Source organism: Aptenodytes patagonicus, chromosome 6 (assembly GCF_965638725.1).
Source record: "Aptenodytes patagonicus chromosome 6, bAptPat1.pri.cur, whole genome shotgun sequence".
Classification (NCBI taxonomy): domain Eukaryota; kingdom Metazoa; phylum Chordata; class Aves; order Sphenisciformes; family Spheniscidae; genus Aptenodytes; species Aptenodytes patagonicus.
Genome location: NC_134954.1, coordinates 54,753,691 through 54,778,537, shown reverse-complemented (window position 1 = coordinate 54,778,537; position 24,847 = coordinate 54,753,691). Strand labels below are relative to the sequence as shown.

The 24,847-nt window shown below is 37.9% G+C and overlaps 1 protein-coding gene across 9 annotated transcripts in view; it reads right to left on the bottom strand.

Moving 5' to 3' along the window:
• LOC143162392 (sodium channel protein type 1 subunit alpha) overlaps nt 1–24,847 on the bottom strand; it is a 105,198-nt gene that overhangs the window by 53,718 nt on the left and 26,633 nt on the right. For 6 of the 9 annotated variants that reach the window (XM_076342696.1, XM_076342694.1, XM_076342693.1 and 3 more), the window contains 6 exons: nt 16,825–17,143; nt 9,666–9,783; nt 4,705–4,795; nt 3,770–3,898; nt 2,969–3,060; nt 1,782–2,054 (listed from right to left, as the gene is read on the bottom strand). In XM_076342696.1, the coding sequence (XP_076198811.1) occupies nt 1,782–2,054; nt 2,969–3,060; nt 3,770–3,898; nt 4,705–4,795; nt 9,666–9,783; nt 16,825–17,091 (970 nt within the window). In that variant the 5' untranslated portion in view covers nt 17,092–17,143. Of the gene's footprint in view, nt 1–1,781; nt 2,055–2,968; nt 3,061–3,158; nt 3,251–3,769; nt 3,899–4,704; nt 4,796–9,665; nt 9,784–16,824; nt 17,144–24,847 lie in introns of all 9 variants that reach the window. The other 3 variants (XM_076342698.1, XM_076342701.1, XM_076342700.1) reach the window with 1 other exon arrangement.

Sequence of the window (24,847 nt, the reverse complement as noted above, 5' to 3'; positions counted from 1 at the left end):
GCAAACCCATTATTGTTGCAGCAGGTACTCATGGGAAGCAATTGTCTCTGGTGAAAGATTCACCCCTCCTTCTCCCCCTTTTTCCTACTCCTTGTTGTAGCTTTTGGTTTATATTAGGTGACGTAATAACATGCATATACGAGCTTAAAAACCAACCAGCCATGCAGCACCCACCCTGATCCAAGTGCATTCCAATTAGTGCTAACAGGACTGTAAGCAGGAACAACCTGTAGGGAGTTTGAGGAGATGCTAATCAAAAATACACGGTTGCTATGGGAAAAGTATTATGGAGTGATCACTGCTGCACTGGAAAGGATACCCAGGGGAGGAGACGCACCTGGGGACCCCACCACTTCTCTTCGCAGCTGGCTACTGTGGTCCGTTTTCCCTTTCCCCTTCCCTTTTCTTTCTCTCTCTCCCCTTTAGTTCTTACTTTTCTCTAAAAGTAACTTTCACTGTTAGAGATGATGTATGCCATCAACTACAGTCTTTATGCATGTGAACCTGTCTCAACATGAATTGTGCAGCATTGATTTTTAGGATAGGGAGCTTAGGTTTGTAACCTCACATTTAACTGTACCGAAATGCATTTCTTTATCTATTCTCAGTTTGCCAGACTGCTCTGTGTCAGCAAAACTGGTTGGAAAATCATACTTCGAGAAATTATCAAAATGGAAAGATGCATCAAAACAACTTCTGAAGAGGTTTGTCCGAGATTGCTGCTATTCAAGGTTTTAATTAATCTAGATAATGAAAGAACACTTATCAGATTTGCAAATGATACTGATCTGATAAGGGTGGTGGTGAGTTTGAGGAAACAATTACAGTTTAAAAGATCCAGGACAGTTGGAGAGATGGTCTGAAAAAATAGGGTGCTGTTCAGGCTGGAACAATGAACTGTGCAAATACAAAGTGGGAACTCAATAAGGTAAAAGTCTGTAAAAGATTCAGGAGGCAGATAGACCACAAGCTGAACAGGATTTAACGATGTTACAATTGTAAGCAATGGCAAGTCCTAGCCTAAGATATATAAAACAGAAGTATAAGTTACTATGCTACCACATAATCCTTCTCTATTTAGTATGCCTCATGTGGAGGAGAAATGCCTAGATGGGTACTGCACTTTAAGAAGGATGTTTATGAACAAGAAAGGATCCAGATGAGAGATCAAGATCTGGAAAATAAATTGTAGGAGAAAAAGGTTGATCTGGGTTGCTTAGTGTACAAAAAGAAGACTGAAAGAGGAGAGAACAGGGCATGGCAACATAAGAATAGTCTCTAAATACCTCCGAGACAGTGATTAATGATAGGGAATAATTTGGTTTTGATGCCTGTGGTGAAGTTGATAAGGATAGTGAAGCACAAGAATGGATAGATGGCAAAAATACTGAGGACTCCATCACTAGAGTCCTCACTGAATGTCAGAAGTCTCTGACATCTGTCAGAAATGACATAGCAGTCTGTTGCTGATCTTGCTTTGGAGTATGGGAATGGAAAATGTTTAAGACTATTAAGTAATTTTAAGAACTCCTTTGGACCTCTTTCTGGCTCGGGGGAGATGTGGATTTGGCAGAGGGAACTGAGGAAAAGAGCTGTATCAAGTACAGAGACCACGTTACTTGTTCCCTCTTCCATGCTGGCCTTTGGAGCAGATCTATGAGAGAGAGAAAACACGTCTCCTGCTCCGTCTTAACTAAATGTATCATGCCTTCCCCTCCTTGTTTCTAAGAACTGGGTCAGCCACAAATCACTTCATTAAGAATTATGCTGACAATACTTACTTTCATCTTCAATGTACCCCTTCCAGTCAAATGGAGTCACTGTTGAATTAACCAATGTACCATTTTCACCTATGGTGCTGTTTAGCTGGGAAGTAATATTTGTTTCCAGAGTAAAATTTTCTGGAGGCCACTGCAGGCATTTATTCCTCAAGTTGCCCATGAACAGCTGCAGCCCTATTAGTGCAAATACACTCAGACAAAACACAGTCAGGATCATAACGTCCGAGAGCTTCTTCACAGATTGAATTAGGGCTCCCACGATAGTCTTCAAGCCTGCAAATGCAAAGGAATTTTTATTCTGATGTTCAAAGCTTTTTTAAAGCATAAAAATGACAGTGTCTCCCAGTAAAGTTATAGATTTCATGCAGAAGCCCAAATAAATGATTGTAATGTCTGTGAAATAACATTTTTGTGAAGAGCTTTTTCACTTGTGAAAATGAATAAATAGCTGAAATTTATGTTCATTTGAAACCGTGAATGGAATGAGTTGCATATATTTCAAAACACTTGTTTTAATGCTAAAACAAGTGACTTTTTTTTTATTCATGCTGTACATGAATCTCACATAAAAGTCTTCTTTCTTTTTATTTGTCAATACCTCTTGCCCCAAACCTTTGCTACTATCAGTTTTATAACATACTAGATTTAGAAGACAGTAGTAAAAAGCCTGTTCAACAATAAATAGGATTAAAATTTAATGCTATAAAACTGGAGATGGTTTGGAAAATCGTAGAATTTTAAGATAATAAATCCCCCATGCAATGCCCATGCTATTCTTTATTATCTTATTCCTTCATCTTCTTACTAAGTCAACATTTCAAACAGTTCTATTTTTTAGACACAAATATTCACAACAAACACCACATAACATCATGTAGGTAAGATACACATGGGTAAGAAAACTTCAGGGTTACTGATATTCGTTGAATGTGGAGAAGAAAGCTTGACATCATACGATGCAAACCACACACGCTGTGTACTGCAATGTCTCATGCAAGAATCTGTTAAACTCAAAGGCTGATTTCAAAAGGAAAGAGCTCATGTTAAAAAGCAATGAATCAGAGATTTCAGTGAATTCTAATATCTTCCGATTCCTGCTTTTTTGTGGAAAGAAATAAGACGTTTAAAAAATATGAATTCTGTTTCAGTGAATTAAAGTCAGCCTCAGTGTTTAACCTAGCTCTCACCTGGAATGACTGATATTGTTTTCAAAGCTCGGAGAACTCTGAATGTTCTCAGCGCTGAGACATTGCCCAGGTCCACAAACTCTGTCACATATCTGTAATAGGGGAGTTCACACACAAACACAATGACAGGATAAAAAGGAACAGTTGGGAGGTACAAGGGGCCTAACACCTTACACCAGTTACTTCTTACCTGGGATTACAGAAATAGTTTTCAAAGCTCTCAATACTCTGAAAGTTCGAAGAGCTGAAACATTGCCTAGGTTTACAAATTCTGTTACATACCTGTAGGATTAAATCACAGTTATTCAGAATTTAGGCAAAGTTTATGCTACTTACTTGGGTCTTTCATCAAGACCGCTTTGGCGTTTTTAGCAAAAAATTAAATAGCAACAGTCAGAGGTTTACCTTTCACTGCAGTTTGCCTTGCATTAATATGCTTTCAGAGCCTTCAGTTAAATTAAATGTCTCTGAAGTGAATTGCAGTGATTTAACTTTGAAAGCCTAAAATGTATCTAGACTAGATTGGTAAGTTTGGAGAATGAAGTCAAAGGGATGCTCCTTTTCTGCTCAGAGAAAAAAAATGCAGGACATGAAATTAGCCTCTCTAATACTAGCTGTACTAATGGCTTCTGCAGTATTGCGTTTATATCAAAATATGCATATTAGAACGTGAAAATTTTTTTAGACAAAAGTGAATCCATACAAGAATTTCCATTTAACGAAATTGATATGTATCGATACTAATTTCATGCCCTTTTTTGCCCTTCACTTTCAAAGAAAAAGCAAAAAACAAAAACTTACGCAAAGGTAATGACAGTGAAATCAAGCCAGTTCCATGGATCTCGAAGAAAAGTAAAATCTTCTAAGCAAAAGCCCCTTGCAATGATTTTTATGAGTGACTCAAACGTGTAAATTCCAGTGAATGTATACCTGTAAAATATAGGAAAATTTAATCAACATAAGTAACAACATTTTACATTGGTATTCTGATAGAAACCTGATGGTTAAATGAAAGAGGTTTTTATTTCAAAACTGGAAAAGAAATACAGTAAATAAGCAATTTCTTCTAAAATACATTATATTCATCATGTATACTTGTGTATTTACATGCATTAGTTGTGACATGCTGTTGAAGTACAGCAGTCCTGATCTTGTACATAAATCAAAATAAATAAATCCATCAAATAAATGACATATATTAAAAATTTATTTGTGATACTCAGTATAAAAGTATGCAACACTAGATCTGCTACTATTAACCAAGAAAGTTGTGAGCACATGAGTTACTGGATACTGTCTGAATCACTAACATCTAAAACATCTAGTATTAACTCTAAAAAGGGACAAATGCAAGCATGCACTGAATTCTCACTTTAGGAATACTTTTGCTTATATGCTGTCCTTAACTGACGTGTACAAATAGATGGCCATGGTTCTGCTATTAATGCAGTGGCGTAAAGGAGGAGTAAAAACATTGGGTAGATGCTAAACCATGAAGATGAGAGAAAACTAGTGGAATCTCAGTAGAATACTATCTGTAAACAACTTTCATTTTTTCTACCCAATCATTCTACTAGAAGGAGATTTAAATAATTATTCAACATTTCTACATAGTTTAGCGAGGAAATAGTAGTAGTGTCTCATGATAGTTCCTGCCAGCACACGACTGCAGTTACTGGCATGCTGGCTCCTAGAGGAACAGTCAAAGATATCTTTAAATAACATATGCAACTTACTCTACATTCTTTGTCCAGTCCGGAGGGTTACTCATGGTCATAAATACACAGTTGGTCAAAATAGTGCACATGATAAGCATGCTGAATAATGTAGATATAGTTAAGGAAAACACAGTAGTAATTAATACAATATCACATCAGCCATATATCTTAAGTACAGTAGAATATTGCCACTTACACAAACCTTTTAGACTTTGGTAAACATGGCACATGTATTTTGCTTAACCTGGTAGTTTTCACTTTAGTACATTAAACTTTAATATTAGTCTTGATTTGTTGATGTTCTGATGTTGATTTGTTGATGTCCTCATGTTTTGTTTTCAGCTGGTACTGAAAGGCGAAGGAGACGGCTCTCACATGCCTGGGAGGTAACGTGAGCTGAGTAACAGCCAAAACCAAAATAACTTGCAGAAGAATACTGTTTCACTTAAGTACCTGACATGACTGAATAAGCGTTAGTCTTTCACTTCTACAGTTTTGGTACTAAACTCAACAGTTGGCATATGCAAGGTAAAAAAAGTTTATCCTATTTACCATGAGTCAGAGCTGTAGAGAAAGCACACACCACCCCAGCACCCAGCACAGCCAGTCTGTCAGAAACACAAAACAAAACACAGAATGCCGTTTTTAATTGCTGAAGTGACTGTATTCCATGTTTCCCTATCACTAGCTTAGCAGTACATGCCTTAGTCAGTGAAACAGAAATCCACAGAGAGCTCACAGATTAAGGTGAATAATTTTCCAATATTATTTTTGGGCTCTCTCAAAACATGTTAGCAGCAAAAGAAGCATCTCTTGTTCTACCAATGCTATAATTTGAAAATGGTTCAATAGTACCTTGTGGTCAATTGCTTGAAAAGCATGGAAAACTGGTGAAGATTAGAATGAAAATTAATTTTCATTTAGAGTTCCAGCAAGGAACAATTAGGTATCCTGGGACTATGAAACCCAGACTAACAGCTCAAAGGGGCTTGTGGTAGGGATGTGGGACAGTCCACTGGGGCTTCATTACACCCAGTGCAACGTTCTTGGTTTACGAGATCACTGGCTCTACAAACGGTGCGGTCCTTCCCTTTTTGGGGCAATAAAGTAAACTCAATTAGTCAAACATTTGGAAATACTGAAGTAACAAAACTAGACCAAAACCTGACTCAAAATGGCCACATGATGGCAGCAAAAAATAACAACCGCTACACCTTTATGGCAAATGATTAACTCAACTCTAATTTTTCCTCTAGTCATCTCTCTAAACAATGTCTTCCTTAAAAAGAGTTGCATCGACATAACTGGCAAAGAAGCTAACTTATACTGAAGAAAGCCATTTACAGATAAACTTGTATATACAAGCCCAGGATTTTTATTTTTTTTTTTTTTTTTTACATCAAGTAGGTAGCATTTTGTTGTTTCGGGTATATTTTTATGCCATGGACAAAAAAAACCCAACCAACAAAAAACCAACCGTTCACTCTAGGTGAAGGAGGAATAAGAGAAATAACATTTCAGCCTAAACTTTGCAGAAAATTGGTGCAAACATTAAGATCATTGCTTACAGCTGCTGAACAATTCAAACTTCAGCATATCTTTTCAAGTAAACGTTCAAATCACAGGGAAGGATTTAGCTGCCTGATTCCCACAGATAGGTGGGTGACCTTTGTCTAAATGCCTGACCAAGCAGTGAATAGTGATATCTTTCATCAAGTGACTTAACTCATTTTGAAGATCATGTTGTCATACAAGCTCTGTACAGTAAAAATCATTGTTCGGTGACTTAGAATAAATGGTTAGAATGCCTTACAATGCTTGTCCCCACAGTCCACAGACAGCTCTAAAGAGTCTGACTTAATATAACTTGGAAATTCCTTTAAATAAAGAGAATCCATTTTGGTAGTTGAAAAACTTGGGAGATGCCTGGCTGCAGCTTCAGTAATCTCATAAAACAGTTAAAGAAGTGGCATATCCTCTTAGGAGAGCTGAGGTTTTATGTGTTTACAGCTAGGTATCATTCATAACAAAGGCCACAGGTAGATCCTTGCACATTGCTCACTCTGTACAGAGCTCGCCACATCTGTGAGCTGCGTGGCCAAAGTGCTGTTCACTCTCAAAGGGAGCAGATGCTCAATAAGGGCTAACATACTTTGAAGTCTAAACTCTGGCCGTGCTTTCCTTTATGGGAATCTCAAACATAACTGACACATTCAATGTCTGTGCCTCTTTTCCTTCTTCTTCCACCTTTTGAGTGTTTGATTTACAACCTCACCGTTCCTTTAATTTACTATTTTATGTTCTATAAGAATTCAGCTATACACATAGGTAAACAATTCTGATCTATGATGACTTCTTCATGGAAATGTACCGTCTTTTTCACACTCTTCCCATATAGGCAAGCAGTACGGTTAGAGACACTATACAGCCTCAAGCTAATCAATTACTGGAGCAGCTGAAGTCTCTTATCACCTGTGTGGACTTGGTGGAAGATTTAGATTGGAAAAAACAAACGTTGCCAATTGGTTTCACAGATACCTGCTGGCAGTCTGAGTAACACTGAGTAACACTGTAATTTCAGCTTCCAAAGGCTAGCACAGGGGTTCTTAGCAGGCACCACATTTTCTCTAGAGCATACCCCTGTTCCTTTCTAACACTCCTTGCACTCCGCAGCTCCAGCCACTGCCACCTCCCTTTTTTTGTCTGCTCAACCCCTCACCTATTCTTACCTTTTCATCCTTTCCTATTAATTGCCAAAGTCTGACCATCTCCCATCACTCTTGTGTTGCCCCCTCAGTTCCACACTCTACCTTAACTCAAGTCAGGCAGGCAAAAGGGGGGGGGTGGGGGTGGGGGTGGAAAGGCGGAATACCAGGAGGTGAGTCAGCAGAGCATGAGAGAGAGAAATTCATGCTGTTACCAGTTCCTGTATCTGGTATCACAATAGGTACCGGCAGCAAGGAAGAAAATTGCAGGGAAAGTCTCTGAGCACTGGGAAGAGACAGACTGTTTCTTTGCAGGGGGAGCAACATCTGACCATGTGTCAGCACATGTGATCAAAGCGCCCTATACAGAGGTTCAGAGAATTTGGAGGATGTACAGATGAAGGTTTTCCAACCAATGTGCCAATTTTATGGCGCTCAACACATCTTTCACACTGAAAGTGAAAGGGACAGTTCTGTTACAAAGGCCAAAATGCCAAACAACCGCCTCAAAACATGAAGGCAGTAAAGCTTATCGATAAAAGTCAGAAGATTATTGAAAATAATAAGCAACATTACCCCCTAATCTTTTTCTTACAGGTAGCTAACCTTGTATAAGCAGCTGAAATCTAAACTGCGTTATGGAATATATTATGTGGTTCTCAGTTAAACACATTCATATTTGCAGTGTTTGTACTATACAGAATTAAAAAAAAAGGAAAAAAAAGAACCTATGCATCTATTCTTATGTTTAAGATAAAAAAAATAAAAAACCCCTACATCTATATTTAAGATAAAAATAGCCCACCCCATAGTTGGCTGGTTGGAAAAGAAATCAGTCCATATAGTGAAAGGAAACCTCCTCCTATAATAGAGCTAAATTACATGATCACACAATCAGTTAATAGATAGAAGGAAAAATATTGGACTTGCATATTGTTTATTATAATTGCTTTTGTTCTGACTGCCATCAAGACCAGCTGGATACTCTTTGAACACAATTAGGAGGAACTTAAAACCAAAACCGAACTCAGTAATCAGTGAGCCAGTAAAAAACATTACCTACAACTAGCACAGATGCAGGGTTGGAAGGTATTGTAAATCAGAGTCTACAACTTCAATAGATGAGCATTCTTTAGAGGATTCAATCTGACAGTATTTGGCTGCGTTTTCTCACCATCACCACCACCGTGTTTGTAGGTCTCTGTCAGGTCCCTTAGCTACTGTCCCCAAATGCTCCCTGACTCCTCTCCAGACACCTTCCTCCCCTTCTCTCACTGCCTTAACTTCCAGGGAGCTCAGAGGAAAAGGTCTTCTGAGTCAGCAGCGATCAGCCTTGTTTCTTCCTTTTTCCAAAGACCTAGAAGATTCTGCCAGCAGTCTCTCATACTAAGGCTTCTGTCTTAACTAAGCCTTACTGTCACACTGAAGTTTTCATTTGGTGACTACTTTTCCCAGTCCTGGGGTTTTGCAAGAAAAGTGCACCAAAACCTCACCTGCTAGAAATTCCCATCAACCTGTTACGGACATCAGGCACCAATCCCACATCCTAGTCTAAAACTTTACCTTGTGCACCATCCCATCAGTTATGGTCCCCCAATCTGCCCACCACCTGCACGTACAGATGCTTTGCAAACCGCCGGCAGGACCGCTGCCTGTGCTTTCTGGCGATGTATTAAATTTGGCAGAGGCTTATGGTGCAACTGGGCAGGTTTGGGAATGTGAGATTCAGCATGCATGAACCAGGCTTCCAGGCATGCTGCTGCAACAGACTATAAAGCTGATTTGAGGACGGCCTCAGAAGGACCCCTAAAAGGCAATATAGATATACCCCCGATCTAGCTGTTCCTGAGCAGTTGCGTATCTGCCTAATTGCTTGCAAAACTGAGAGCTCTTCTGGAATTTGTGAGCACAAACTGCATTTTTTTTAAAAAAAAAGATGTAATTATTTTATGAATAGTCTTCACAGTACAAAAAAGAATCTGGGATGCAAAAATTTCAATGTTAAATCTGAAGAAACTTTTCTGAAAAACTGATGGATTCTTAAATCCATCTGTAGACTTGTACAGCAGAAGTATTGAAATTCAACAGAATAGCTAAAATGCATATATATGATATATACATATTTTCTAGTATTTATAAAACTTTACCATGTCTTCCCCTGTAAAATAAAATTAAAAGCCTATGAAAATCTTTATTTACAATAAAATAGAAAGAGTTATGAGTTTTCTTGATTTCAGTGTGTAACATTTTGAACCACCATTGAAAAAGGATATGAATGTACCAAAATTTTAATAGCTATTTTTCTAAGAGGATTGAAGGGAGTTAAAATGTACAGGGCAGAGGTGGCACTGAACCGGAAGATTGCCTTCCCTTTATTCAATACTATAAAGGTCTGAAAAAGAGAAAGAAAAGACATTTTATAAGTGTGTGTTCACTGTAGATGCTCATTTTAAAACTGTTCCTAGTGACCAATCACCAAACTTGTAACTTTTTTAATAGCTAATACACAAAACCATGACTCGTTTTTGATATAAAACTTATTTCCAGTACTTACCTGATGTACCTGACATAAGATATAATTTTAAATACAGAACGTTCAAATAATTAATGTTTTTATAATACTTCTTCATTAAACAACCTCAGTATAGTAATATGATACATTTACATGATGTGTTTCTTGTAAAAAAAGGTGCAGAAATGATTAACTAAAATTATAATTTTATTTATGTTTTCCTATAGAAAACTCCCTCTTCCTGTTTGAAATGCCATAAGCAGGGAAACCTTACCTGTGGATGTTAATGCTGTGTTAGTAAGAGAAAACCTTATAGAAACTGATTTAATAGACTACCCATTTGTTTATATTTTTTATTCTAGTCTGTTTCTTGGTCTCTGTGCTAAGGAGAGAGGGAAATAGCAGTAACACATATAGCCATGATTAGGTAGATCTCTGAGGACTGTAGGCATCTGAATACACCTTACCAGAGGAGAGCAAGAGATACATCCCAGATGACCAACCTGCACAATTGTGGTTTGCAGGTGTGAAACTTTCCTAGAACATACACGTTAAATTTAAATGTTAACAGCTAAAGAGCCTATCAAATTTAGATAAACTTAAAGGCACGCAAGCCTTACTTCGGAGAATTGTAGAAGACTTTGTAGGCTGAAAGCTTGTCTATTTTTCTCAAATAAATCTGTAAGCCAAATATAAATGGTATGAGAGCAAACCCTACAAACATTGCTTTGCTTCCACTGTAGGCCATCATGGCTGCGACAGCATTAACACTACAGCATGGGAAATGTGGACTGTCAGGTTTCTTTGTGGCACTAAGGTGCTCTTCAACTGCAAGATCAATCAGAAAAGAATGAAAAACACTGCAGAAGGACGGCTCAGTAACTCAGAAGAAATGCATGCAGTGGAAGGGATGATACAAGGATTATAGCCTAAATTCAAACTGAATTAAAGGTATTGAAGAATCTGCCCAAGAGAAATGTCCAAAATTGCCTTTTTTTGTTTTGTAAGAGTTGTGTATTTCATAAATAAACTATGATAAAGCCTCCTTGTTTTTCATTACGTTGCTGATGAAGTGAGCTGTAAACTAGAATGACAGTGGAAGTGTGGGAAATGGTATGTTGGTCTCCTCTGGTGTCCGTGACATCGAGCATCGCTTCAAGACTGTAAGCAAGTGGACTACAAGACTATTTCTGGGAAGGCTGGTGGACAGAGAAAATATGTCAAGGAGGTTCAAGAAGGATGATTCTTCAGTCTGCTTAGATTTGGGAAGCTTAGTATGTATGGCCCGTGAAGTACAGATACAAATCTCTAGGAGCACCCGGCAGGTGGAGAGAGATGTGGAGATGAGGGTTTCCACCAGTCTGTGACAGATACCAAGTACTGAAGGCAGAGGAGAAGCAGGGATTAAGCCCTGAGGAAAAGCTGTCCCAGTCCCAACTCACTTGCTGACTTCTTCATTGAGTTGTCTCACTGCCATAGCTCTACATGGCACACCTTCCTATACAGACCAAACCCCTTAAGAGTAAGGGACATTAATAGTGAGACTTTATATTATCTTGAGTACAAACTCAAGATGCGTAGGAATGGTGTAACATATGTATTTGATTTCCCCACTTCTGCACAGAAATGGAGAAACTGCATATGAAACTGAGGACAGTGGGATAAAGCCTGAGCTAATGTTTCTGAATTACACTTCCAGTTATGGATTACAGATCACAACCTTCAAAGCGTAACTGCAGATGACCTGACCTTAAATGAAGCTTTCCTTTTAAATACTGAAGCAACCAAGCAGATGAATGATTTTTTGGCACAATGTTTTAAAGCCTCACACCCCAAGCAGGGAGGTGAGTTTCCCCTCCCAGGTCTGTCCCCAGCCCCCAGGACTCACAGCTCAGAAGCCTCCAGCTCGCCCTCTCGGCTTTTGTAGCTATGAGGTAGTTGACAAAACACATTAAAAATCACACTCCCTACTAATTTTGTATCTAAGACTACACCACCTACGTTTAGTCAACCTACATTTTTTTAAAAATCTTTGAACACAAGCATATTAAACATACATCTCTTTTCTAACGTGTCTTATGGAAAATAACAGCATGCTGGCACAGTTCCAGTTTCAGTTGGAAGCTGCTGCTATTTTAGCTGTTCTACTTTCCGCTGCCCTGCATAAGCAGAACCAACAAGACATAAATTCCCTACCTCAGTTTTAATTTTTCACTCAAAGCATCTTTGTGACTGGAGCCTTCAGAATGACTTTGTTGGTCCTCTGACTTCTAGCCTTAAACATGAACTAAAATTGTATCTTATCTGTGAAGAAGAGTTTTCATTAAAAAATACAGATAACAGCTGATATCCAACCCCTGTGTCAGCTTCCCTTCCTGGTAAGCCTGCTATATCTCACTCCAGTCTCAACCCAGATGCAAGCCAATGTGTGGGCAGTGTGATGAACATGAAGTATTGTACCCAAAGCTGTCAGGACAAAGTAGACATACACTGAGAAAAGCTAAATAAATTCTAAACAAATTGTAGGATTAATGTTTGTATATGAAGGATTAGGTACACTTTTCAGGTCTTAGGTTTTATAAAGTGCTTTAATCATTTTATAAAGGCAGGAAACCTGCTCACACTCAAAGTATTCGAGCATGAATATAAATTCAAAGAAATCCCTGAAGAGAAGTCCCTGATTTGCTGCTTTTGCATCTGTAACCTGGATCCCAGTTCTGTAACTTCTGCCATATTTGATATAAACCCAGAAACTGCATTCTTAGCAGGGCAAAAGAGGAGGAGTATTTTAAGAAGATGCAGCTAAGAGGGATGAAGAGTCCACAGCGAACAAAGATACGGTCTCCGAGAGCCTCTTGGGACAAATAGTTCCCAAAACCTTATTCCTCCTCTCCTTCCTCCCAGTTAGCTTTAAATGTAGTTTCTTGAAGGCTACATTTAGCAGGCTGACTGCTACTCCATTGCATTTCCACTTCCTACAGTTAAATAAACACCATCTAAAACCTCATAGGACCTTCTGAAAGGCAAGAGATGACATATTGTTGAGCTGGGTTCTTAGCTTCTCAGGAAAAGCCCCAGGGGCAGCTAGAACAAGAGACTCGTGGCATATTAGAAGTTGGCATTTCTTGGTTTTGTGGTTATCTTTTGAAACCATGTTTTCCGGCAAGACCTTAATTTTTTGTTTTCCTAGAACTTTTCATTTAAAAATTCTTTCACTTACAACTATTAAAAAAAATCTAAAATTACTAGTGCATTCACCTTTTCTGATGTAATGAAATTAAGTAAAGCAATTTTACAGAATCTTTTTGTTTCTGCAACCCAAGACAAGTCTGAGAATCCCAGGAGCTAGTGGTTTGATCAGATTAGGGACTGATATTACCAAATGCCAGTACAAAAGGAGGCACCTTTTCTGACAGACATCGGTCAACATCCTTCTGGCAAGAGGCACAGCATGGAGCGGCAATCAACAACGTTATATCTATATTATAGCAGGAAGAAAGTGAAGTAAGACCCATTTAGTTCCACTTATTCTTTCCCTGCTCTTTAATGTAGCAGCCTAGGTTCAAGAGAAAATAGCCAGCCCTTAAAGTATGAAACCGAGTGGACCAGATTTTGATGCATGCCTGCAGATCAGGACCTTAGGGGGTTCCAGCTGATCCTTTCTCTATAGACAGTGATGTGAACCTCCTTGATCCTTTGTGATGGCAGCTTCAGCATGAATAGGCAGTCACTAATACATACTGGGAACACACAGATTTGCTCTTACACAGAAGTGGAATGCAAAAAATGGGTAAAGTCCAAGTTCATTTTTACTCAATTTTGGATTAAAAAAAAAAAAAAAAGACCATTGCAACCATTTAGGATGCTAAACTTCACAGTTCTAAAGACCAGCATTATTGACCACCAGAGTCAGCAGCATTTCATTATAATAAAATCATAAGAATATAAGAACAGGTATTGTATTATATTATAATAAAAGAATTATGTTCCAAGTGTACAGTTGCTGGCATTCAGGTTATCTGTGATACAGTGTAAATCAGTAATACTATCAGGTGTGTAAATTTGCTATAATGGGCTGTTCTGTTGTCAAACAGCGGTTGTCAATTTTTTCCTTTTCCTTTCAACTTCAGATTAATATTGGGCATGAATATGTCCTCTTTGGTTGTAGGTTTTGTGTAGAAGCACAGTTACAAAACCATAAAACTAGCACACCTATCTGTTTTTGTTTCTCTTAACAGGTTTTCCCATTTTTAACTTTTCATCTCAGGGCTACCTTATCCACAAATTAAGGCGCTCACACCAGCTCAACACATTTATTTATTCCTGCCTTATTCTGTATTAAACTGTATCAAATCATGGCATGCACAAACATATTGCTTAGAAAAAAGTCCCAAAGATGAAATGTAAAACACTCTAGATGATGTTTCAACATTCAGTGCATGCAAAAATACAGTGAACTTATTCAGTCTTGCTACAAAAATAGGAAAAAACCCCTTAGCAAGTGGGATGCAATACTTGCATATGAGGCAAATGATGGATGATTTCACTCATGACCCAAATTTGGAATAAAAAAGATATTCCTAAAATTCTTGTACAGGTTTCCTGAATAAACACTGTGACCATGTTCATTAGTATCATTTGATCAGTGCTGTAGGTAACCATTTCTATTCCCTATTTGGAAGTTTGGAAGCCAAACGGATATGGTTTCTGTCAAAAAATCAGGTATAGTTTATGCAGAGATCTTAATAGAGGTCTGGAGCAACAGTGGCATCTGGTAATCCATACACTTGTCCTAACCCTTTCTTGCAAATAAGTGTTTTCCTTCATTCTAGTGTTTTTCATTAGATCCATATCATTTCAGATAGATGCTTCCCCAGGTAGAAATATAAAATCTCTAACCATCGTGCAGCAGTTGTCAGACTGTTACACTGGGATAGCATGTGCTGATTGACTCCTTGGCTTTACAAGGTGGAATTCAGAGAGGGATAAAGAGAAAGCCGAAATGTTTACGGTACAGAGGCAAATGCACTGAGCATTAAGAGTCCTTCATGTCTTCCTGGGGATGTTCACTTCTGTTTCAGGCTTTTCTCAAACTATTCCTCGTTCTGAGAGTTGCAGGAGCATCAACTGCTACAATACTCTCAAAAGACAAGTGAAACAGGATAAAAGTCCTTCCAGAATTCACATACAGCTAGATAAGAAAATCTAGAAATTAGATATTTTAAAATCAAATTACTGATGTAAAATTTAAATAGATGTTGGATTTCTGTTTGGAAAGTCTATTTTCCTCCTACGGAAGGAAGAAAAAACAGAGCGAATTGTAGTGGATGAGAAATTTTTGTCTTGTCTTTGACTGACAGGGCTGTTTCTGTTCCTGTCCTGTAGAAGATTAAAGCACGTGCATAGAGAGGATGTGTAGACTTTAGCATAAAGAAGAGAATCCCAGCAGGTATGTGACTTGCCTGTAAAAGTTATTTAGCGTGCAAATAAAAAGATTCTTCCTTTCAAATAGTACAGAAGCTTGGCTGAATATGTTCAGCTGGTTTCCCTCCATTTCTTGCAACTTTATCATCAGACCTGGCTGATGCAGTAAGTTTTCAGCTCCGTCTGTGAAGGGACTGAAAGGTTCTTCCATTTCTAAGGGCTCTAGAAGCGTACCTGAAGGTCATACCTAGCATGTATCTGTTTTCACTGTACGGCTGATTTGACTATAAATCACATGAAATCTAGCAAGCTAAGAGACTTAGAACACAGCACTTTGTGAAAATCAAAATAACTCCTGTCTTGATATTTATAGAGTTTTCATAATCACAGTATCTAATAATTAAAGTAACATCCAAGCTAGCTATCACTATAAACCGTAAACCTTTTCTGCTTTATATGGGCTGTGCAACAGAATCATCCTGAAAGTATTCCAGAGTTGTTCAAGGCCAGTTCCACCAGAAAATTTAAAATCAGCTTTACGCTCTCTTTACAATATTTTCTGCTTATCCATGTGTTCCTCTATTGATTCCATAAATTTCCTAAGAATTTACTGTCAAAGCGGGTTTCTGTGAACAAAGTGTGCTATGCATTGGTTCATGCTGTCAGTTTTAAATCTGAAGAACCTTAGAGAAAGTGTGGTGTGTTGGCGTCCTCGGTTTCAATATATCGTCACTTTTTTGAAGTTTGCAAAGTATGTCACCTATTATGTATACGTATACACACATTTGTATAGGTATTATATATTGCTTATAATAAAAGAACATACTATGTTTCAGCTGTGATACAAATGTTCCTTTGTTATAAATTCAATTATATCAAAGGAATAAATTTTGGTGTAAATTAAAAGAAAAAGATGAAAGGTTAGTAACCATTAAGGATGATGGATTCTGTCCTGTACCATAGAGGACAATGGGCACTTTGCTAAGGATTTAGAGAGCAGTGAATAGAAACCTAGATTTTCACACTATTTGTTTATACCCTGCTACATCCATTGTACAACCATATTTTACAATCAGGCATAATGTTACTTTTATTGCCAATTTAATTAATGTTAAAAATAATATTACTGCAAAATTCCTCCTTATGTAAAGCAGGAGGACCAGTGTGCCAAGAGCACACGAGGGTAAATGTGCTTTAACAAAAACATTAGCTAAATCAACTTTTTATAACTAGAAGGTATTAACTATTTATTTATCAACTTTCTGGAAGGTAGAATGTATATGTATCACTGGCATCAAACATTTTCTGCTCTTGTTGTATACCTAGTCCTTTTAGCAATGCTCAACTGTTTCCACATTATTAGAACGACATTTTCCTACATGGTTGCCAATTAACAGACTGAGGTAACAATCTATATTACCCACTGCATGGAAATGAAATGAACATGATAAAGCACTCCAAATGCCGGCACATGAACAGGATTGATATTAGACTCACTTTTTTATTGATGTAATATGGGTCCATGTCTTCCAAGGGCTCAGACACCATTCCTGGAGGTATGTCGCCATATATAAACGGAAGTGTTTTTCCTGCCTCCAAATCACTGTTTGGCTTTGGCCCATTTTCATCATCATTGTCTTTACGATCTTGTTTAGAATTCTTAGTTTTTTCTGCAGCAATGCGCTGTTCAATAGCTGCAAGAGACTCTCTAGTGAAGTATTGGAAGCTGTCTGGTCCTGGTGGTACAAGCACTGACTGCTCCATCTTTTCATCCTGCACATTTTAATTACCATTTATTCTTCTGCATAGGAAAATACTAAAAGAAAGCAGAAAATAAAATTCAAACAAACATGTTAAGATCACTAAGTAAGAAAGATATGACATTTATTTTTAAATGCTTTTGTTTATGCTATGTTGGAATTTTCAAATACACAATATTGAAAATTATGTAAAGAAAAATAAAATAAGCGGTTTAGTTGGTGATTTGACCTTCGTAAGAGGCACTTGCATGGTTCTTATGCTAGTTGTATAAACCGCAATAATTTCTCAACTCTAGGACTATAATGGTCTTTTACTTCAAATAAGCAAAAGCACAATACTTAAGAACAATCAGATACATTCTTTCTTCGTAACTCTAATTATCTTAGAATCACCTCATTGATTCCTCTGGAATCAATCCGGGTTATACTGGTAACTATAAATAGCACAGTTCAGCAAGAGTATCAGAAAACAAGCACTGTAGAGTCAGAATTTCTGTTAAATAAAAATCAACTCCGCATATTATGAGGTAGTAAAGTAGTGGTTCCAAGTAAGTTTTTGTATGGGCAGTTATTCTAGATAATAAGAAGAACAATTGCCTATTTTAATTTCAATGTAACTGTTACTATATATCTGGTCCTTTATTCAATAGCTGTAACTGGATAATTCTGGAAGTATTCTAACATACATATTTATTTATATCTTGCAACTGAGAAAATAAACCTGACTGGGGGGGGGGGGGGGCGGGGGGGAAGAAGTCCTGTTAAAACGATGGCTCAGGTGTCTTTCATGCTGCTCAATAATCTTCTGATGACATCAGACACACAGATGAAATGTGTATTTGGGCACACAATGGCGCATATATCCCTCATTCCTGAACGTAAAGAGGTATTTGCAGTCTCCACCCATTGCTGGGGTCCCTGTGAAATGATCAGTCAGCCTTTCAGGAGACTTCAGGGTCAATGCAGGTCAGTACTCATTGACATAAGCTGGAGATATGGAATGACAGACAAGTAAGAATACAAGAGGTGGTTGGGGGGCAACATATTAAAACAAATGAAAAGGTGACAAACAAAACCAGGAATTATGGAAAGAAGCTGAAAAAGATGAGGAAAGTAGAGCAAAAAATGGAAACAAAAGGAGACCATAAATGAATGTAGGAAGAATTAGAGGAGAAAGTGAAGAATGTGAAAAGAAAAAAATAGGAAGACTGGAAGATTAGCAGTATAAAAATGCAGAGATGAAAACAAAGGAAAACAGAAAAGTAGATGGAGGAAGAGAATACTGAGAAAGGAGTAGGAAGGGAAGTAAATATAGATAGGGTTAAACTTTCTGTTAAGGAAAAGTCAATAAGGAGAATAAGAAACTAGATGAGAAATAAAGGGAGAAGAAAGAAAAACATACCTGAGAAATGAAAAACATACTTGGGAAATTAAATAGAAGGTCACTAAAATACATTAAGTAATAAACCCCAAATCCTCTACATCATTAACGCCAGGGTGAGCACAAACATCTTAATTACACATATGTATTGAGTAGTGGTATATAGTGGATAAAATAAGAAAGAGGGGTCAAAGTGCTTATGGGCTCTATAACCCCAATTTTCGTGATTTCTCAGAAAAATTAAAAAAACATATTTCACCTGGATACACAGAATCATCACCCACAATCAGAGGAATGGCTTCTAAAGAATCAAGGTGGCGGATTTGTCACTGTAAAAAATTAAAGGGAGCTAATCTCCTACCAAAACACAAAGTTTTGACCCATGCAGACTGCAGACTCATGCCAAAAACAATTCTCTAAAGCTCTCCCCTTCTTTCTAATCCTGAAAGGAATCGGAATCATCCTGTTCTCTCTCCATTAGGGGAAAAAAGGATATAAGAAAGTGTACCTCAAGCAACAAGGATTTAAAATCTTCTCTTCCTCCACACAGAGAGCATTCTCCAGATATCCCCCAGCTCCCCATTTCGTGGTTCTGTTTACTTCTGGGAATTGACTCTTCAGTCTCTTAACTACTGAAGGGCTATAAACGCACAGTTTGTACATGCTGACATTATTTCTTAATGTTCAGTCACACCTTGTGGATAGTGGGAAAGAAAGAGAAAAAACTACTAGCCACACCACTGTCCTTGCTGATACCCAAACTGAGCCCCGTAAGTGGCACCATAATTTGGGAAACAGATCTCATACTAAACCACTATTCAAATATTACGGGAGCCACAGCTGTAGGTGGATACTACTTGCTCTGTGGGCTTCAGGGAGATGCAGATACTCAAGAGAGGGGCAGGCTTTCTTCTCTGCTCAGCTTATTTGACAAAGGAAGGGATGAAGGCCTCTCCTCTCCTCTCTCGCCTCGCCTCTCCCAGCATAGGTGTAATCCCCATGGGCACCAGCAAATGAGGCTACACAGCCATGTCTGCCTTTCCCTCTCCTCCTCCCCATGAGACCCAGGAGGTTGGTTTTCCCCTGTGACATTTTTCCTTTGAAAATTCTCTTCATTGTCCAAAAACCCCACTCTACACGGCACTCGGTGTTCCCTGCCATGGTGGCCAGCGAGGGCACAGCAAGCCAAACGAGCCGTGGCGCAGTGGGAGAGAGGTGCTGGACAGTAGCAAGGGCAATCTCATGTTTTGAAGAGGAAGGGAATGGACAGCCAGCGAGCAGTCAGCAAAGATAAGCTCTGAAACCCTATGGTGCTCTGTCAGGATCATCTTTTAGTTCAGCTGAGTGTCCTGAACTGGCGTGCACAACAAGGAGGTAAGCCTGCAGGATTTGCCTGCAGGTGCACAGAAACAAGCTGCTTCATAGCCATTAGTTATGTTACAAAAACATTTGATTCAGCTACTGTGTTTACATACTGAGTTTAAAAACAGCAAATGCCGTGGGCTTTTCTAATACCTGTGTTTGTTCTGGAGAAAGGAACATTACATTATTTTTCTACAATCAATCCTAGAATGTTCTCACATCTGTCAAATGTACATGGAGCTAGCCATATATACACCTTTAGATGTATATAAATCTATGTAGGCTGTACTTAATAAAATGTTTCAGGAGACTTTATAGAGATTAAATACTTTTTATCCCCTACTTAACAGATTAGAGGATGATATTCCAGAAACATTTTCCTTTTCTTCATGCATTTCCATGATTATAAGAGTCTTCAGAATTGCAAATAGAAGTCTTCTACAAATTTAAAAGTCAATATTAGATACATACAGAATTCAATACACTCTTAATCCCAAATTACTTTCATCTGTCATATCACAGTGGTTAACTGAAAGGTTTGTATTTCCTTTATTATAGTCGATGAATTTATTCTCACTTATCTGTGTAGGGGTTGGATAACAATTGATACCAGGCCAGTTAATCAACTGATATCCTTCTGATTTCTATCAAGTGATTTATTAAATATTAATTGAATAACTACAGATTGCTTACACGATCCAAATGGACGACTTCTTTTTCTTTAGCATAGCACTGGAAATTCCACAGAGGAAAGAATATAAGAATACACAAAATATAGATTTCTTACTACGTTATTTCCTACTCTCCTTCTGGAGTGAATGAGATTTTTTTTCCTTCTTCATCTCCAATTGTGTTTGACTGACAAAATACTTCAAATTTTGGAAAATAAGGTAGTCAGAACATTTGAGAACAGAATAATTCTGTTTCTTCTGAGATTTCCCAGGCAAAATATATTCATATATACTTTGTAGTATACATTGTTGTAAGCCAGATAATTCCAGAGCACACTCAGTATACTCTGTGTGCATGGACCATCTGTGAACCACATGCAGAATAAGTCTGAAGTTATTCAGCTGCATCTGTGTAATTGCACAATGCACAGTTGATCTGCCCATGCATATTAAGTCTGAAGCATCCAGCACTACACTGGATTAGCTATGCACACACTGACTATCTGGGCAATATACATGCAATTGGTTCAGCACTTCCCCGATAGATGTGATCTACTGTACGCCTTGTGTAGTTGTAGATCTACACATATTTAGAGAATAACTCAAGCTGTCAAATATCCACAGAGTTTCTGCAAATTTCTAGTCTTCAAATTTCACCTAAATAATTTTTCTAGGCAGAATAAAGGGACATGTTGGCAAATAGATGGAGAGATGGTGCCTTGTCTAACAGTGATTCCAAACCAGTTGCACACTAGCCTTTGAAGAAGTCAAGTAGATGATACAGAACTCTGAAAAAGAGACAGGTTTGAACAAGAAGATCATTTCCTAACCTGACAAGTATCTGGTTTACTGTTAGCTTTCATGTTCTTCATGCCTTCATAACAAATAGCGACAAGAGTTTCTGGAGAGTTTGGTCAGGAGCACCTTAGCATACATGTAGAATTACAGTACTGCAAATACCAAAACTTTAGCAAGCTAATTTCTTTATATTATCCATATGCTTAAATCTAAAACTGCAACATCCTTTGATGTTTGATCTTCTGTGGCAACACCCATGAATTACAATTTAGCTTCCATTTACCACAGAATATAACGAATGTTGAGATGTTGAAGTTCCATTAGACCCTATGTGCTAGAAATTTGATCAGAACAGACCAGTTCCAACAATGCTTGTGGTACAACAGGTCTGGTTCAGTTTTATACTTTCACCTGCATAAACACCTATATAAAGTCTTCCATGATCACCTTTATATCTGAATGCTGAAATCAAACCTGATCTCTAAAAACCAATCTTTTTCCAGCCTCTCCCTCCATCCTTCAGGTGCCAAGATTCTCAGCATTGTAACTTTTAATATTAGCTAGCATTTAATTTTACTCAATTAGCATAGTAATATGATTAACTTTAAAAAGCTATAGCTTCTCAGATTTACCATATAGCAATGTGCCATGTGCCATGTTTTCTAGAACATACTACATAGATGTTCATTTTCTTCTATGGTTAACACTGCAGGTGCTGAGTGACATGAACATGTTTCTAACGTACAGACATGGTGAATAGACCAGAATGGTATTTTTGCTCTTCTGTTGGCCTAGTCATGTCACACACAGATAAATATGTGACAGGCATGAACTAGAGAATATGCTCTAGAGAATAACTAGAGAATAATTTATGGTCTTTACTTTTGCAGGTAAAACTTTGCATACCGTGGAAGTAGTGGTGAATTAATACTTATGCCTCCCCCACCCCACTTTTTTTTTTTTTGTATTCTCCAATTTCTCAATTTGGTGAAAGGCCATTGAGACTAGATTTGTACACTGCTACATGATGCAATCTGAGGTAGTGCAGCTCTGGTTTGCTGGATGTGAATGTGCATCCAAGATGACGTGGAAAGATGAGTGCAAAAGGGAATGTGCATGAATCTTTCAACAAATACACTGCACATTCTTTTGCATTACTACTTGCAGAATTAATGACTCGCAGGTCTCCTCATTATATACATCACAAAGTGCGATTTGTTACACTCAGTGATGTAAGAAATAAGTCATCTCTCACCACTAATAGAAAATAAAAATTACACTAAATTGAATCAAATACTAAGAAATCAGCAAACAAAACCAGACTGTTTTCACTGCCTGGTTAATCTCCCTTTGAATTTCAGGAAGGCACCCTTAAATGTCTGTACAGACTGCTCTTTCCTTGTACTTTCCAGCACTGTGAAACTGATTGCTAAGGGAAAACTAGGGCAAGAGAATTCTGCTAGTGTAAGCAGAATTTAATCTTTGCCCTTCACTTTGCCCTTGCCCTGTGACACACATTATGTTTTTGCTTTTGGCATAAACTAACAAATCAGTTCTATTAGAAATCATGCAACTTACTATTTTGAAAAAGCATCAGAGTAGTAAACAGTAGCATTAATATTTTGAAGTGCTCTAGATGCAATGATGTAACATTGGTAACTTCATTTTTATAAAGAGACTAACTAGGTATTAGCGAGGTTATCAGTGATATGCACAGGGAACATCATCTGGCTGGTTCAAGGCACAACTAACAGACCACAGCTGCTACAAAATAAAGATTAATCAGTGAATCTATGTGTAAACTCACAGGGCCCAAATCGCTATGTTATATTACTTCTCATTGTTTATTGGCACCATTTCTCATTATTTTTGATTCATCAACTACTCATTATGATTCTTGTCTTCAGAATACAGAATAAATATAAATTACCTTCCTCAAAGTGTGGATTTGTGGGAGGAGAGGAAGGAAGGTATGGCCAACTACTGCAGTTTTGTATGTAAGGCCTTAGCTAAGGAGAAACCTCTGTTCCTTTCTTCACAGAACCGAGCCTGTATCTGGCCTGTTTTCTCTATTTTAGGGCTACTACAGGTAGCAAAGGTAGGTAGGATATCCAAAGCAACACACTTGGCAGAAGGACAGAAATCAGATTAGAATATTGGGACTATAAAACTTTTTATGACTCCCTGTAGCTCATATATAAAATTGAATTTAATTCTCATGGACAGCTTTATAAAGGAAACACGCATGTTACCAGACTGATAATAGTATTCTCCCGTATCTTTTTTCACCATCTTCTTGATGTTCCCTCTCGGCATGGATAATCCAGATCTGGGCACAAGGACTTGCTTGCATTAGATTACTTGGACTTGGCTAACTATATTTATTTAATGCATATTAATTTTAAATAAAGGGCAGGTAACATTAATACTGCAGACGTCAGAATAGGGTACATACATATGCACTGAGCTATAAATGAATTATCTGAAATGTTGGAAGCAATCAAATAGTATATACTACCTGAAGTGAAAGTCTATGCTTTGCAGCTAGATATTTCCATTACCTAGGCTGATACACAAGCAAAGTTATTGGCACAATGAAAGGTCACAGAAGGGGAGTGATGAGGGGAGAGGATGACTAGTTAGTTTGCCACAGAGCAAACGGCCATGGGTAGCTATGTGATTTAAGAGGGCAGTTTAGTGCCTCAGTCTGGGCTGCCCAACAGCCAGAAAGCAGAACAGACAGAGATAAGAAATATGTCTATGATATCCACGCTGTTGTATAATTGCTTAGCTTACATCTCATTACATGAGTATCTATGCTAAAATCCTTCATCAGCTCCAGGGAATTCAAAGCCACATTTTCCATCAATCAGCAAAATTCTTACACTACCACGGGCAACAGACCATCTGATGTCTCTTTGCAGTGCTCTGCCATCACTATGCAGGAATGAAATCAAGATTAATGGGATAGAAAGAAAGCCCATAAGAAAACATGAACCTGGCATCTTAATGGTAAGCCTTCATTTGGGAAGGCAATCGTGGCTTCTGATCCCTGCTCCTAGAGCTCTTTCTCTATTATATCTAATAAATGCACTTGAGAAGAGTCAGTTGAAAATCGCCGCAGGTGTATTCATAGCCAAGAAGAAAAAATTTAGGAATACCTATAGGAAAAGAGGGTTTAGTTATAGTTTTCACTCCCAATTAATTTCTTCAATTCAGGAAGAAAATACAAGCCTCAGTTTTGAAAAATAAAACAAAATAAAACAAGCCAGCCCTCCCCCAAACAAAATAACTAACCAAGCAAAACCCCCATGAAACAAGAATGCTCCCTGTGAGCTATCTCTACTAGGAACTGATGTTCACTGCAGTCAAAGCAGACTTTTGTGTAGCTGCAGCCTCTTTTCCCCCTAATACCTAGATTCTTAGTTCTATCCTTGTTTCTTGGTTAGAGTAAATCAGAAGACCACATGATGTGGACACAGCATTTTATTCATCACTATTAGTTATATATATGTATGTGTTGTTGAGATTGCTATTCTCACTACATT